Source organism: Chenopodium quinoa, unplaced genomic scaffold, assembly GCF_001683475.1.
Source record: "Chenopodium quinoa cultivar QQ74 unplaced genomic scaffold, ASM168347v1, whole genome shotgun sequence".
Taxonomy (NCBI): Eukaryota; Viridiplantae; Streptophyta; class Magnoliopsida; order Caryophyllales; family Amaranthaceae; genus Chenopodium; species Chenopodium quinoa.
The window spans coordinates 1,920,537-1,938,197 of record NW_018743391.1 but is presented as its reverse complement, the minus strand read 5'-3'; the positions used below and the strand labels follow the sequence as shown (position 1 = coordinate 1,938,197).

At 35.5% G+C, this 17,661-nt stretch overlaps 1 protein-coding gene across 1 annotated transcript; it reads left to right on the top strand.

Annotated features, from left to right (window-relative positions):
* The first annotated feature begins 1,456 nt into the window (after positions 1-1,456).
* On the top strand, positions 1,457-17,088 carry LOC110738708 (probable phosphoinositide phosphatase SAC9). The gene is made up of 14 exons (XM_021919119.1): positions 1,457-1,781; positions 2,004-2,074; positions 3,177-3,775; positions 5,401-5,533; positions 6,204-7,411; positions 8,380-8,487; positions 8,620-8,790; positions 9,953-10,195; positions 11,068-11,448; positions 12,075-12,860; positions 13,638-13,835; positions 14,929-15,387; positions 15,505-15,738; positions 16,630-17,088. The coding sequence occupies exons 2-14, from the start codon at positions 2,062-2,064 to the stop codon at positions 16,906-16,908; spliced, it is 4,812 nt and encodes a 1,603-aa protein (XP_021774811.1). The 5' UTR covers positions 1,457-1,781; positions 2,004-2,061; the 3' UTR covers positions 16,909-17,088.
* The last annotated feature ends 573 nt before the right edge of the window (positions 17,089-17,661 follow it).

The following is a 17,661-nucleotide window of genomic DNA, read 5'->3' as shown; positions in this document are numbered from 1 at the left end:
TGACTACTGCTTATTTCGGATAACTCTTTTCACCCGTGTTCCCCTCCCTCATCACCCCCTCCTAAATCGCTAGCTTTTGACGTCTTTTCAAAAGAAGTATTATGATTTTGACTGTTGTAAAGCCTGTAGTTTCAAACATCTTGTATTAGTAAAAACTAAGAAACCAAGCAAACCAAAAGGGAAAGACATCAAAAAGGGGACTAGACTGACGAAGATTTGCATTGGTGATTTTTGCTATCTAGAGCTTCTCATTGCGTATGATACCTTCAAATCTTTAATAAATCAATTAGTACAAGTTACCTCTATGACATTACATGAGTACCATGTATTCTCAATGCTTACGGTGTGTTTGGATTGAAGGAAATGGAGGGGAAGGAAGGGAAGAGAAATGGAGAGATGGAGTATCTTTCATTTGGATAGCAAATGAGGAACGGAGGGAATTGGAGGGGAGAGAAATGAAAAGATTAAATTGTAGGAAATTGGTCCCTCCAACAATGGAGAGATTTGGAAGGAAAACTCATCCTTCTTCCCTCCCCTCCCTTTCCCTTTTCTCCTCCCTCCCCTTCTTTTCCTTCCCTTTTCTTTATCCAAACAAACCATTAGAGTATAAGGTTTATCTTTACTCCAATTATTCAATACAAACTGTCATACCCTAAAAAATACTCACCTCGGTTTTTTATTAGTTGACACGTAATCCTTTTTAGGAAGTTTTTTTTTTAGTTGACACGTTTTCTTTTTGGGTAAGTTTTATACCTTGCTTTTTAAGTGTACCCCACTTGCTTCATCATTCTCTCTCAATCTCTCTCCTCTCCTTAACATGTGTGCTTAAATTAAACACGTCAACTAAATAAAAACGGATGAAGTAAGTGTTAACACAAATTTTTACATAGATAATAAGGTTATTGATGTTTGTAATAACTCTAGCCTATTCTTTCTTCTATTAAGTTACGAAATTCCCTTGTGAGAAGGGCTTCCTAATATTAATTTCCTTACGTTTATGAAAAAGTAAATTAGCACATAGAATATACAATACTATAACAAACTATTTTTTCATTTTACGCACTCAACTCTTTGTATCACGCAACTACTCAATGCAAAATTTTTTACAATGTAGAGTGATAAGGTTTAATCATACCGTCAATGCTATTCGTACTAAAAAGTATTTAACCCAACTCATTTGATTAGTTTAGGGATAAGGATTGAACATCATTTTAAACAAGGCTAACATTGACTATTACTTTTGATTGAGGGATATAAACATTCATCAAAACAATAAAAAGAAACCATATAAAATTTAAATTACTTGATAAATATTTTGATCTTCCAATACTCACGGTTGTTCCTTTTATCTATAAAGTATTCTAATCTTTAAATATTCACCGTTATTATTAAACATTTTGATTTTTTAATAAAGCCGTTTTTATTTATTTATTTTTTTACGGGAAAATCGCTTGTGTAGTATTTTAAAAACAAGTTTTGTGTCCAAAAAAAGAAGAAAAAAAAAATAATAAACCGAATGTCATTAATTAGTCCAATCCTGATATCATTATTGAATATTGACAGTAATTCTATATTTTACAAAATTCTAACAATCACGAGAATTCACCAAACTTTGCTTTGAAACACAATCCCTAAAATACAGCTTAATTCTCTCTCCTAATTAATCAAATCTTGAGTTCTTGATCTCCGCAAATGTTTAATTTCTTATTAACTTCCTGACAATTTCAGGTGAAAATAACGCCAATTTAGCTACAATTCGGATGAAAAATTAGCAATCCCAGGTACAATTTTTTTTTTTTTTTTTTTTTTGAATTTATTTCATGATTTAAATTAAAGGGTTACGTTATCAAATCAAAGAAATGTGCCATCAAATTTGTGGGTTTGTCAAATTTAGATTGTTTTTTCTGCAAATTAATCTTCATTTGCCCAGAAATGAGATTTTGGGGTTTACTTTTGATTAGTACATTTTATGAATTTAGTGATTAATTGACCGAATTTTTCAGATTGGGAGGTCAAAATTAAATTCAGATTTGGGGGTGAAAGAGCCACTGCAAGTGAGCCATGGCATCATCAGGTCAGCAATTTGCAGAACTTTCGCTTTCTCATCGAATTTGTTAGATTTTTTTGTATTAATTAGTATTGATTTTCAGTTATGAACTAGTGAATTGGGGACAAGTGTTTTCTTGCTAGTAAATTAGTAATCTTATAACATGGTTTCTTGGAAATTTGAATACTTCTGCATTTTTGCAACCGCCATTTCCGTTTTTGTTGCTGGTGGTGCTTCGGTTATGGGGGCAGGTTGTATGAGTATATCAATGGCAGTTTGCATTCTAAATGGACTAATATCACCTCATAAGCTAAGAAATTTGAAATGCGTAGTTGCATACATCAGTTGCTAGTGGTGGTAGAAATTCGAGGTTATGTTGACGGAAGGGATCTTGCCACAAAAAAATCTACGAGAGGGGAGGGGGGGTTTTTCTAGAATGAAAAGGGAGAAGGAATTTTTCAGAAAGAATAAGGGAAGGAATTAGTTGCTGGAAAAAAGCCAGGAGGATGCAGCAAGCTAAGTGAGAAAGAAAAAGGGAAATACTTCCTCCTTTGTTTTGCTAGAAAACTTTCCCCATACTTAAGATATATTTTTTCAATTATCATACAAGTTGGTGATTTTAGGCATCACAAAGAGTGTCATGTTTTGCGTCATAGTGAGAGCACCGGTGCTATACATCAAGCTAGTGAGTACCATAATAAAACTAGAATGTAACCCTGAGTATCCTAAATTAGTTAAGAGTGTCAGTGTCTTCATAATAATATTGACCTCATTGAAATGTACACTCTTGTGTATAATAAGTGTATTCTATGCCTTTTGGCCTTTTTTTAAGTTGCCCTAGCTATTGCGCAGTAGTTGCCTGCTGGCCTTATCTGTTTTGTCCCTACATGATCCTGTTGCTTTGCTTTTACATGCATTGAAATACATTACACTACCTCCGTTTCTTATTATTTGCAACAAAGAGATATTAAATAATACCCCTTTTTGTTGCAATTAATAAGAAATGGAGGTAGTATGTTTTTATACCTTGTATTTGCCTCATCAAGAAACTGGAATTTGTTTTATTCATCTGTTTATTTGTGGTTCTATGTTTGATGCGTGACATTTCTCTCACCTTTTGTTTTGTTAGGTGGTGGTTTAAGGAATACATCTGTAGTCGTCCTTACTTTGGAATCTGGTGAAGTGTATATTGTTGTGAGCTTGTCCTTGAGGCGTGACACCCAAGTAATTTATGTTGATCCAACAACTGGAGTACTTTGTTATTTTGGAAAGCCTGGGGTTGATATCTTTAAGTCAGAACGTGAAGCTGTAGATTTTGTCACAAATAGTTCTAAATGGCTCTGCAAAAGTACCACATATGCCAGAGCAATTTTAGGTTATGCAGCCCTTGGAAATGTTGGCTTGCTTCTTGTTGCTACAAAGTTGGCTGCCAGCATTCCTGATTTACCTGGAGGAGGTTGTGTTTATACAGTGATGGAGGCTCAATGGATCAAAATTTCATTGCAAAATCCTCAAGTTATTGGAAAAGGAGAAGCAAAGAACATACAAGAATTGATGACACTCGACATTGATGAAAAGCATTTTTTTTGTGAGACAAGGGACATGAGCCGGCCTTTCCCTAGTCAGATGCCCTTGGACCAGCATGATGATGAATTTGTTTGGAATGGATGGTTGTCCTCCCCTTTCAAGATCATAGGCCTTCCTCAACATTGTGTTGTACTTCTGCAGGTTTGAAATAATTTATTTTTGTCATCATCTCTGTTTCACTCTTCCTATAAACTGTACAATGGTTTTGTTACTACGTGGCTAATGAGTGAACACTTTATGTTCTATGCGGCTATGGCTTATATTGCACCTCAGCTCTTAGTTCTAGTGGTCTTATGTGTGTTTTGGTGGTCCTTGGTGATAGATTGGGAAAATAATATCCTATGCCTAGATTAAGTGTTTTTTAAGTTAAGGATCTGTTCTCTTCACCTGATAAAAGGTGTTTTAATCGAAGAGAAGCATAAGAAGATTTGGTGTGGTTTAGTTTGATTTTAACAGGAAAATAGTTATAAGTTCTTGAAACAAGGTAAAGAGAACAAAGCCTATATTGCAATTAGGGAAAACCATATTACACTAATAGGAAAGTTTCTTATAATTCTGTTGTTGAACAAAATATGTCCATCTTCCCTTTTTGATACACTCCAACAAAACACCTACTTACTAAAGTTACAATTGAGCTTTATTTTTGTAAGAAATAAGATTTTGGATTTCATGTTAACCTTACCTTTTCCTCAAAACTTTATTAATTTTGACTCGTGATATCTCGTACCCATGCAATCCAAATTGAAGTGGTGGTATTTTTGGCGTGAATCTTAAGCATGAAATAATAACTCTGCCATTTTGTAATGTTTTTTGGAGTTCTCTTTCTGCGATAACTGTCACGTCCATCTTTCTGTGTCTTCTGTTGCATAATGGTGAGTTGGTGACTGGTGACGTCAGGATTTCCCCCCCCCCCCCTAATCTCCATTACTTCCATTCTTGCGTCAAAATTGGTCAACTGTATTTTACCAATTATTTATGTAGGTACTGAATCCTTTTATGTTAAAAGTTTATTTATTCACCACATATATAACCACTCATTATGATAGGTTTTGTTAAATGCTGTAGAAATTATACATTTTAAACTTTGATGTTTTTGAAAGGAAAATAGTATTTTACACCGCATTGGAGGAATGTGCTCCATTTATCAATAACATTTCAACTGCGATTGTGTCCACAATTTTTTTTTATATGCTTGTTAGTAGAAATAAGTCAAAGTAATATTTTCAAATTTTTGAAAAGTCTAATTGGACATTGGTAACTAAAAAATGGAAGTTGGGAGCTTTTTGATTCATCCTAAGATGGAATGGTATTCTATTTAGCTGTCCTATAATCAAATTACTCTTTCTGTTTTAAGGTAATAAAATTACATGTTTTTCTCAAATACGTCCTTACAATGGAAAGACAGTTGGGGGGGGGGGGAGAAAAAATGTAGTGTGGGAAACTTAGTTTTAACCAAAAAATAGAAAGAAAGGAGCTTTTTGGGACATTCTAAAATGGAACGCAGGGAGTTACAAATGGGGTGGGAAGAGGTAGCTTGTGTATTCTGTTTCTTGATATGGTCTTTTTATGGATTTGCTCTCAACATGTTATATGCGCTCTCTGTAATACTGTTTATGGTTCTCTTTGTTTATGCTCTTGGTGCTATCCTTTGCCTTCTTTTGTTGTTGACTTCTATATCTCTGTAATTCATCTCTTGTACCCAAAATAATTTACAATATGTATTCGTGTTATTTCATTTTATTCTTTTTCTTCATGTGAATTCATAGGGATTTGCAGAATGTCGAAGCTTTGGGAGCTTAGGTCAGCAAGAAGGTATCATTGCTCTGATTGCTCGACGCAGCAGACTGCATCCTGGTACCCGATACTTGGCCAGGGGAATAAATTCTTGTTCTGGCGCAGGTAGGATAATGTCTATACACTTTTTAGTATCTTTTAATTGTGCTACTTAAGTGTGCAAAAACTCCTTCCTTACTCATGTCTGAGAATGGAGAAAGTATAAAATTTTAATCATGCATCGTGGGCAGATAAACACGATAAGTAAACCCATGTGGTGGGGGTTAGTAAGGGTATATTATGGGATAATTATTTGCCAAAATTAGAACAACATAAATTAGGAAATTTTTGAGGAATGGGCTTAAAATGGAAATGAGGAAGGTCTTTGAGGAATGGAGGGAGGGCCTTTTTATTTTTATTTTTCATGCGTTCAAAGTTTTTAAGTTTAACCACTTTTTTTTTTTAATTATGTATTGGGAAGATATCATGTGTAATCATCTTAATTACTTTTTTTTTTTTTTTTTTTTTTTTTTTTTTGAAACAAAAATTAATTTCTGAATTTTCATTTTTTTTTTTACCTATATGTAAAAACCCAACTTGATCTATTTTTTAGTGCAATGTTATAGAATGGTGTAATGGAGTTGGAGGATTTTCAACTATGCTTCACTCCCCTGGTGCTTAAATGATGGGGATTGGGTGTCAGTGATTTATGATCAGAAATTTCTTTGTGGTCAACATTCCTTACCATTTGCTGTACATTCTTTCTTTTTGCATACTGAGTCATTCAGCTGTGTAGGAAATGAAGTTGAATGTGAACAGCTTGTTTGGGTACCCAAAAGGGCTGGCCAGAGTGTTCCCTTCAATACTTACATCTGGCGAAGGGGCTCTATTCCTATCTGGTGGGGTGCTGATTTAAAGATGAGTGCTGCAGAAGCAGAAATAAAAGTTGCTGAACATGATCCTTACAAGGGAAGTGCAGAATACTACCAAAGATTGAGCAATCGATATGATACTCGAAACTTCAATTTTTCTGGTGGGAACCAGAAAAAAATTCCTTTTGTCCCAATAGGGTGCATTAATTTACTTCGCAGTGCTGAGGGGAAATCTGAATCTATATTGGTTCATCATTTTGAGGAATCTTTAAATTTTATTAGATCATCAGGGATGCTTCCTTCTACAAAAATTGTTTTAATGAATTACGACTGGCATGCAAGGGTTAAGTTGTATGGTGAGCAGCAAACAATTGAAGGGCTATGGAGACTCCTTAAAGGGCCTACGATAACCATTGGCATCACTGAAGGGGATTACTTACCTTCTCGTCAGCGCATAGGCAATTGCAGAGGTGAAGTGATCTGCACTGATGAGATTGAGGGTGCATATGTCTTAAGATCTCGCCAAAATGGCGTGTTACGATTCAATTGTGCTGATTCTTTGGATAGGACAAATGCTGCTAGTTATTTTGGAGCCCTGCAAGTTTTTGTAGAGCAATGTAGAAGACTGGGTATATCTCTTGACAGTGATATTGGCTATCAATCAGTGGATAACTATAGCGGATATACAGCCCCACTTCCACCTGGCTGGGAAAAGCGCTCTGATGCAGTGACAGGCAAATCATATTTTATTGATCATAATACAAGGACGACTACATGGAGCCATCCTTGCCCAGATAAACCTTGGAAAAGATTTGATATGACGTTTGAGGGGTTTAAGAGGTCAACCATATTATCACCAGTATCTCAACTTGCTGAGTTATTTTTGAGTGCTGGGGATATACATGCTACACTTTACACTGGCTCTAAGGCTATGCACAGCCAGATACTCACCATATTTACTGAGCAAGGTGGCAAATTTAAACAGTTAGCTGCTGCACAAAACTTGAAAATAACTATAGAAAGAAGAATTAAAAACACTTTTGTTGATAGTTCTCGCCAGAAGCAGCTGGAGATGTTTCTTGGGATGAGGCTGTTTAAGCATCTTCCGTCAATCCCACTTTTTCCTTTGCATGTATGTCATTTTTAATGGAATTAGTTGTGCTTTGATTATTTGCTTGTGTCTATCAGAATGATGTATTTGCATGGATATGAAGAGACTTTAAAACATATTTATGAACACTGCTGTCTGTTGAATGTTTAACACTTTACAATTAGCTTTAGTTTTGTTTTTAGATTTTGCAGCGTTTCCAATTCTTGGAAAAAAAAAAAATTTGTATTTCAACAATAAGAGGTCTTCTAACCAGATCTGCAATTTATATAGTTTTAGGCCTTTTAACCCTCATTTGTTATCACTTGTTGTCAAAAGACTAGTGTGAATCAGATATATGGATCTTGTAAGTAAAGGTAAGATAACATATGTAGTGTCCTGAAACTATCATTAGACTTTATTGCTGAGAGGCAAGTAATAAAGTGGCTCTAAATTTTGTACTCTTCATTTTGTCACTAGTGTGTGCTGCTTAAATCATTATTCAATATGGAAACAGACACTTGAGACTTCATTTAAAGCCATTTGGGTTTTCTGTAGAATGGTCGAGTCTGACACCTGACATATACCAGTGACCAGCACTAGTAGCTGGGTAACATACTAACATGTGTAGCAGGTAATGAGTTGTCTAGGAATTTACATCATGACGTATTGTTTGTTGGCATTGTTGATAGCAAAATCTTTGAATAAAGTTTAATTTTCTGTGCTTCAATTTGTGATCATTTGAATGTAGATTATAGTTGTTTTCTGGGTCAGTCATCAGCATGACCTGGTTCAGATGAATGCCTTGAATGCGCATTACCCCACAGCTTGCATCTAGTATATGTCTGGGATGCCAAGACAACAGTTGTCCGATTTTTGTGGCATGTTTTCCTGTGTTATTGATTATGTTCTTGAAGGAGTGACATTTCTGCTGTCTGCACAGGCATATATCTGAAATGCTAGATGTTTCTTTGTTTGAATGTGATTTTGATGCACAGAACTGATTGTGTCAGGTGTTGTCTCGACCACCTGGCTTCTTTCTCAAGCCTGTTCCAAGCATTTTCCCAAATTCTGGTGATGGCTCTGGTCTTCTGAGTTTCAAGAGAAAAGATCTGGTCTGGGTATGTTGAGCTTCCTGCATTTAGGACATTATTTTCTGATTTTTTAGATTAGAAGCTATCTTCCGATTTCTATATTTATATTTGAGCTGTATAATCTGTTGATTTTACTTTAACTTAACATTGATGTTACAGGTTTGCCCCCAGGCTGCAGATGTAGTTGAACTTTTCATTTACCTCACTGAGCCATGCCATGTTTGTCAGCTTCTTCTCACTGTCTCACATGGTGCGGATGATTTGACCTTTCCTTCAACAGTTGATGTGAGAACAGGCCGAGATCTGGATGGACTTAAACTGGTTTTGGAGGTTAGTATTATCTCGTATGATAAGTATTTTAAACCATCTGTGCATGACAACTATTCTGTCTTGCAAGAGAAACATGAATCCATAATGTAATTGCACTCTTCTGCAATGTTTTTTTTTAATTGCGTTTTGGTGATAGATTTATCTGCTGCCTTTTTCCTAGAATGGAATATAATAACTTAATATTTATTGTATGATGAAATGTGAGTAGTTATGTGTAAACCAGTGAAAATAGAGAAATTACAAGTATAGTGTCAATTTGCTTCTTATCAATGTCATGTCTGTTCTCAAACGAAAAGAAATGTAAAATTTCCTGATTTTTCTGGATTAAGGGTACTGTATATCTGTATATGAAAGATTAAAAAATTTCTGAGAAGAAATCAGGTCACCAACGGTGGGTTGTTTCAACCTTTCACTTGTCAGGAGTAAGCTATATATATATATATATATATATAAGTGCAATGTTTTTACGAAGTAGAAGAATGTGAAGTTGTTGGCTGGCATAAACTTAGTTCATCTCCTAGGAACTACTTCCCACAAAGTGAGGGTAGCTTCTTACCCTAACTCCCCCTAGATAAGTCGAACGTTCACCTATCAAACAAAATTTTGCAATTCCTATTTCATGCGAAATGGAATTATATATGAAAAAAAATTAGAAAGTTAGAAACTGCCTAGCAAATACTTCTTTCTATGTTCAACCAAAAGACCACTTACTTAGATCTTGCTTTTGGCTCTGGCAACACTTTCTCTGGCTTCTTGTTTTGTTCCTGATGGGTTATTCTGTAAATGTCATGATATTCGGCCTTTTCAAAAGTGAATAGCAAATATATAAGATTTTTCAGCTTCTGTATTGTTTATTTGACATGAATTTCCCCTTTAATTTCTGATGTCTTTTAGCAATGTTACTGTTACTATTCAGATATTTGAATTTAGCTTGTACTTCTGTTCATGGGAATAGTGTTGGTGATGTAAATAGTCATGAGATACAGTAAGTAAAAAATGGCTGCTCTATATTTTATTTTCCTTGGTGAATATCCAAGTTTCTATTGCCTCTCAATTTTTATGTTGCAATGTTGCGCTTTATATTTCCAAGGTAACTGTAATTCTACTGTAGATATGTTGTAAAAATATAGTCATTTCTCATAATCATTTAAATTCTTCTCAGGGAGCTTCAATACCTCAATGTGGAAATGGGACAAATATTTTAATTCCCTTACCTGGACCTGTCAGTTCTGAAGATATGGCTGTGACTGGAGCTGGTGCACGCCTTAATGGTGCAGATGCCTCTACCCTGTCATTGTTGTATGATTTTGAGGAATTGGAGGGAGAATTAGACTTTCTCACTCGTGTGGTCTCTCTTACTTTCTATCCTGCTGCTTCTGGGAGAACTCCATTAACTCTCGGTGAGGTACAAGGCTGATCTGCTGGGAATTTTGTTCTAGTATCTGCTTCCCATTACTTGATTGTGAAATGTCAAAATATAGTTCTGATTTTTTTACATGTGTGTGATTAATTAAACTTCTTCTTTTAGACCTAAAGCCAAAAAGGAAGACCTGTGCGCAAAAGATTATACAGAAAAGAACTTTTGGTCGTGCACAAATACTCGCTGTCTGACTTGCTTCTCGTGTTGAGACTATTCTGTGTTAGATGTGAGAGACATTGTCAAAGGATGAATCCTTGTAATCTGAGTACTAATTATTCATGAATTATGGTATATTGATATGTCTAACTATGAAAATTTGGACAATGCTCCTCATAGATCTTGTAGAGGATGATGTGGAAATATGCAGCGCCCTTTTCCCGAACTTAGAAGGCATTTCTCATTTGAAAGTTTTGGCGTCTTCCACTAAATTCATTTTTACCATTAATATGCTTTATAGCCATTATAGGGCTTAGTTATCTAAGAAGACTTTTGGAGGATTTACTTAGAAACCATCACCATTTGTCTCCTAGTGCATAGTTGTCTCCCCCTTTTTCTGAGTTTGCAGTGTTGGTTCATCACACATCTTTAATTTTTGTTTGTAACTCAGGATAAATCCGACCCCTTCCCCTGTTGCCACCTACATATATCGGATATTTTAAGATGTCATTAGCTTTACTGTCGTGTATATTGTTCTTTCTTTCTTTTTCTTTTTTTTTTTTTATATTTATTTATTTATTTATTTTTATTTTTTTTAAAATGGTATTATCTATGCATCTCTTTAATTTTGCCTTACTTTTATTGGAAATTTAAAAGGACTTACTACATTACTTGGCTGTGGCATGGTAATATCTTTGTAGGTAGAGGTTCTTGGAGTGTCTCTTCCTTGGAAAGAGATTTTCACTAATGAAGGTCATGGTGCAAGATTGCGTGAGCAGGCAAAAAAATTCCAGAAACAAACAAATACTCTCTTGCCTGGTCCTCATTCCAGTACTGTAGGAGGTGGTGCGTCAGTATCTAGAGAAAATTTTCAACCCAAAACTCTGCCAAATTCTTCATCCAGCGATTGGTTTGACCTTTTGACTGGAGATGGAACTGATTTAAATCCATTTGCTAACTCTGTGAATGAGCATTGTGATGATCAGACTGGTTCTGAGTCCCCTCCTTTGGTTGAGAAACCATCTGATAATGGTGCTAAGCAGTATATTAACTGCTTTAAGTCTCTTGCTGGTCCACAAATGGTATGTGTTGATTATTCTATTAATAGTTAAGTAATACAAACATGGTATGTGATTGATAATTGATCTATGAATCTGCTTTTGATGGGTCCTGATCTAGAGTTTTAAAAATTGCTGAAGGGCATAGCTAATACATCTCTAAGGGTGTCAAACCCATTTGTAATAATCCGAATTGATCATATAACTATGATTAGGACAGAGGTAGTTTATGTGTGTTTTTTCCATGATAGGGTAACAGTTTGGGATTGTTTTGTTGATCACTTTTATACTATTCATTTGGTCACTTAGTGATGTAGGGACATTTCAAAGAAAATTAATTTCAAAGATTTGTGAATTACAAGTCCAAATCATGTTCATTAATAAAGCTACAGTAAGTACAGTTAACCAGATTTCGGTGGTTGGATTCGTGGTCTAAGTTGACCACCAAGTTTTAAATTCAGGGATCTAGACAATTGGCAGTTTTTAGGTGTTTAACATTGATGTTCTCATGATTCTGACTATAAATAAACCACCAGAATTCAGCTAAAGGTATCATTAACCATTATGTAATTGGTTTGAAAGGGTAGTAATTTTCATTCATTTTTTAATGTTTCTTGGGATGAACTCAAGCTTTTATTTACCTATTGTAGAGACAGAAGCTGAATTTCATGGAAGCTATAAAGCTGGAAATCGAACGTTTGCACTTAAATCTTTCTGCTGCTGAGCGAGATAGGGCACTATTGGCAGTTGGCACAGATCCTGCTTCTATAAATCCTAATCTGTTGCTTGACGATGTATACATGGTAAAATTATGCAGAGTTGCCAATAGTCTTGCAATGGTGGGACAAGCAGCTCTTGAAGACAAAATTACCAAATCAATTGGTCTTGAGAAAAGTGATGATGATGCTATTGATTTTTGGAATGTTTCTGGTTTTGGGGAGAGCTGTGTTGGAGGTGTATGTGAGGTACATGCTGAAAATGGGGAGGCAGCTCAAATATCTAATGCGAAATTATCAGCAGATTCCTCAAAGTCTTTTTTGTGTTCTCATTGTGGAAGGCACGTTTGTATAATATGCTGTGCTGGAAGGGGAGCATCTCTGCTTGCAAGCTATAGTACAAGGGGTTCTTTAAGCTGTAATGGTGGACAGGGCCGCATTGGCTCAGATGGGGCTGTATGTAAACAATGCTGCAGCGATGTTGTGCTGAATGCATTAGTACTGGACTATGTCAGGGCCTTGTTGAGCTCCCGGAGAACCACCCGTGTTGGTGCTGCTGCATTTACAGCTTTAGCCAACATCCTTGGATTTTCCTTGAATGATGGAACTGAAGAAAAGTACAAATCTTCTGATGCTCTAGAATCTAGTAAAGTTTTGGGAAGGTTACTTAAGGGGGAAGAATCTTTAGCTGAATTCCCATTTGCCAGCCTTTTGTATTCGGTAAGCTCTCTTTTCTATTTAGGTTAGATTTAGTAGAAGTTGCGGGGTTTGAGGTATTTCACTAACCTGCATACCCTTTATGTGGTACACTTGAATAATTGACAACTTGCATCTTTACTCGGTTCATTTTTTGACACATGACCCCCCCCCCCCCAGCTCAAATGTGATTCAGTGTGTAGAGTTTTTGTCATTAGACTGTTTAGTGTAATAAGTTGATGAAACATTTGTTCTTACCTGTAGTTCTTTTTTCCTGTCAATGCTCGAGGACATTTTGTTCTCGTGATGTAATACTATTGTTACTTGTGCAGTTCTAATATTATTTTTTAAGAGATAACCTAAGTTGCATGGGTCAGTTGAAGCGATTTATTCTAGAAAGTGTGTAAATTTGAATGCACTCTATTTTATCTTTTTACCAAACCAAGGTGCCCCCACTTGTTTAAAGAACCTTCTGCGGATTTTTTTTTATCCAAATGTCTTTTTCAAGTTTGGAGTAATGATTTGATAAACAATTGAGAAGCTGAAAAACACTATGTTAATTTCTTTTTTTCTCTGCTTTTCATTATTTAGATTTATTTTCAAGAAATATTGTATTTTATGGAGATGAACTCTATAAAAGTGGCGTTAGGTATAATAATTACCAATTGAGAAGCTGAAAAAGAGTATGAATTAATTACTTTTTTTTAGTTTGTGTGTGTGTGCGCCATTTGGTACTTTCATTTTGAGTGGACATGAACTATTATATTTCTGTCTTATTCTTTTTTCCCTTTGTATTGGAAGGTTGAAACAGCTGTAGGAGCAGCTCCCTCCTTGTCATTATTCGCTCCTCTGGATTCAGGGCCCCAACATTCTTATTGGAGAGCTCCTCCAAACAACAATTGCATAGAGTTTGCCATTGCTCTTGGTTCTCTTTCTGATGTCAGTGGAGTAACTCTAGTGGTTAGCCCATGTGGCTACTCAGAAGCTGATGCTCCTACTGTAAGTGTTGTCTCTATAACTTACATGGTGCCTGGCTTGTGAAGTGTACTGATTGAGTTATTCACAATTTATGGTCTGTTGTTTGTTATTCTATATCACGCGGATAGATAGTGAAATATATAGCAATAGTCATGACTCAGGACATTATAGTGACAGAAAATAAAATTCAGTTCTTATGTTCTTTTTCTAGGTTTCCAAATGGATATAAGCATATAACTTGAAAACAAAAGTGGAGACAACTGGCCATAGTAAAGCAGAACATTAGTGGAGACAGTATCTGTTTAGAAATACAGCTTACCTGTCCATAAAAATAATCTCATATTTTATTATAGGTTTTTGTTAAAACTTGTTGCCTATTGCGTAATATTTTAATGGTTTATGATTGGATTTCTAAGTGTCACTACATAAATTAATTGATGGGAAGAGAATAGAGATGGCACAACTATTATAAAGCTTCTTGTACATATTCTTATTTTTGATTGATTTGAAGCTTTGAGTAGTATCGGAACTATCTTTGAAGCTGGTGTAATTATTGATGACTACCCTTTTTGTATTAATTTTTCGACTAACATGCTTCATCAGACCTGTCCCTGGATCATTCCTTTTGTTTTTTTCTCAATTCACACCTGACACAAGATCCCCAAACTCTCTTTCATCCTTATGCTTGAATCATAAATAATTAAAGATTGTCCCAAAATGGAGTTGTAAACTCTAACCCTATCCTGCTAATGATATCTTGTGAGTCTAGATTATCCTTTCAGCACTTGGTGGGTTAAATAGATAGACCTAGTTAAATTCCAATTTCCTAATGTGTAACTTAATAGCTTCAGCGGTCACAGGAATAGTTGGGGTGAAACTGCTAAGCTTCTCTTCTCACAAATCACCCCTGTAACAACATCACAAAGGGTAAAACCAACTTTGCCAATACTTATATTAACTAGACCAGTTGCTAGTTCTTTCCTGTAAGAAGATGGTAAACCTTGTCTGTTATTCATCCCCTCTTTCTTTTGCACTGACAACTGTTTACATATTTATGCCGATTAGCTTATTGGGGTTGTGCATAACTAGAATTTTCATTTTTATTCTACTATAGGTGCAAATATGGGCGAGCAATAAAATAAGCAAGGAAGAAAGGTCATGTGTGGGAAAGTGGGAAGTGCAATCTATCTTGCAATCTTCGCCAGAGTACTATGGACCGGAAAATTTGGATGCCGTTGGGACTGCTCCCCGGAACATCAAGTTTTCCTTCAGGAATCCTGTTCGGTGCCGCATCATTTGGATCATGCTAAGCCTTCAACGAGCTGGTTCAGCTTCTGTGAATTTTGGGAGTGATTTCAATCTTTTATCACTGGATGAGAATCCTTTTGTTCAACCAACTAGGCGTGCATCTTTTGGGAGCCTAGATGAAAGAGATCCGTGTCTTCATGCTAAACGAATTCTTGTGCTTGGAACTTCATTGAAAAAGGACATGGAGCTCACAGCACCAGAAAGTTCAGAACAGTTAAAATTGCAAAATTGGTTGCAGAAGCCACCTCAGCTAAATAGATTTAAGGTTCATGTGATGCTTATATTTGCCTGGCGCTACTAAGACTGCATTATTCTGCTTGTATCACTTTCCACCTGTCAAATTTCATATGTACTGAACAGCAAGTTTGCCTTTGCATTTCAGGTTCCAATTGAGACTGAAAGGTTAATCGAGAATGATTTTGTCTTAGAGCAGTATTTATCACCTGCTTCGCCGTTGTTAGCTGGTTTTCGTCTTGATGCTTTTAGTGCTATTAGACCTCGGACAACTCATTCACCAACATCTGATCTGCATGCTTGGGATCCCTCTGCAGTATTACTTGTAGAAGAAAGGCATATCACACCTGCCGTGTTATTTATTCAAGTATCTGTACTCCAGGTAATCATGGTCACCAATTATGAACACCAGCTTGTTTCTTGCTTCATATATAATCTTGTTGTGAAAATATAATTGTTTGTTTCACTTCACTTGTAGTTGCAAACTTTGACCGGATACTATAATACTCAATATCCAGTTCTGTAGTTACTCATTCAGTGAACAATTTTAAGCCTTATATGGAAGGAAATTATATAGAAGAAAGCTGGATCAAGTTCACAAGCCAAATTAACTAACAGCATAAACTCTACATGAACAAGAAATAAATTCTGCAATAAGCTTGAAGATTTAGATCATGTATAGGGTAAAGCTTTCCACATGATAAAATAAGACTGTATATGTGCGATTGTGTGCTGGACGAGAACTCTAGTAAAAATGCTATTTTCCTCGGTTGCCAATTGTGACTGGTTGTCAGAGCTTCAATTTGGAATGACAAAAACATGCTTCTTTTTTTTTTTTAGAAATAACTTTTTTTCATGTGAAACAAACTGAGTTATGTAACTGCTAGATGGTGTGGGTCATTATAGTCTGTTCAGCAGGTGAGCCGCTCCTTTTTTTTAAGGATGGCAAATTCATACTTACATTCTGTCAGAAGCTCTATTAATAAAAACTCTTCATTTAGTTTTTCAAGGGGGTAAAATGTCTTTGGTTCCTTTTGTTTTCCCCGTCTGGGCTTCTTCAGTAAGACAGTAAGGATGTGTTCTTTTTACACTAAAGGTGTGGACGTCTGGTGTGAGTTTGTGAGATGCCTTTCCTGATGTGTGTCTGTAATTGGGTTGTTTGTTTTATTTTTGGGTGTTGCGGTTTGATAGAGATGCTGTGTACTTGAATCATGCAATTCAATCAAATCCAAAATTTAGAGTTGAGTTGAGTAATTTTGTTGTTATTTTTCAGGATACTAACATGGTAACAGTAGCGGAATATCGATTGCCAGAAACCAGGCCTGGAACTCCAATGTATTTTGATTTGCCAAGACAATTGCAGACTCGTAGAATCACGTTTAGACTTCTTGGGGATGTCGCTGCATATATTGATGACCCTGCAGAGCAAGATGATGCCGAGTACAGAAGCTCACCCTTGGCTGCAGGGCTTTCCCTGGCCAATAGAGTAAAGTTATACTATTATGCTGACCCATATGAACTTGGAAAATGGGCTGGCCTTTCTGCTGTCTAAATACTAGTCATCTATTCAACAAACCGCTTGTTTTTCTCTTTTTTGTGCAATAGTGTGTATAGCACAATGATTGTATTAGTGGCTTTGCCGCCATTTTTTCATGCTTATATTCATTGCTGTAATGTTCTGTATCAATTTTGATTCATTGATTAAATATATATCAGGTTTCGGGTAATAAAACTCGTGTTATTAAAATTGAAAAGCGTTTATGTTTTCCTTTTCTTGCTGGGGATTAGTTCAGTTCATAGCAGTAATCCAAAATATGGTGTTACAACTTGTGTACAAAGCCTACCCCGATACATTCAAAATTAAGTTCTGCTAAATTCAAAATTAAGTTCTGCTAAAGATTGCTCGTGAAGTAAATAATTGAGGCTAAACAAAACTTTTAAACTCGACTAATTAGCAAGCATAGCTTGAAGGCATTACTCGTTTTGCTTGCATCAATTTGTTATATCTAAATACAAATCTGGCTTATTCTCTATGTTCCTTTTTGTTTATCTCATTTAATTTTACGCGTATTTTTTTTAAAGCATACATTTGAATTTATCTTCAATTATACAGGTATAATAATTGAAATATATTATAATTACACATAACATAAATCTAGCAAAATTGTCACATTTAAAAAAAAAAAAAAAAAAAAAAAAAAAAAAAACGAAGAACAAATTAAGACACATAGATCCTAAAAGGGGTCCACGCAATATGAAAACCTTATCAAAAATCAACCAATAGATAACACTTTCTATGTACATA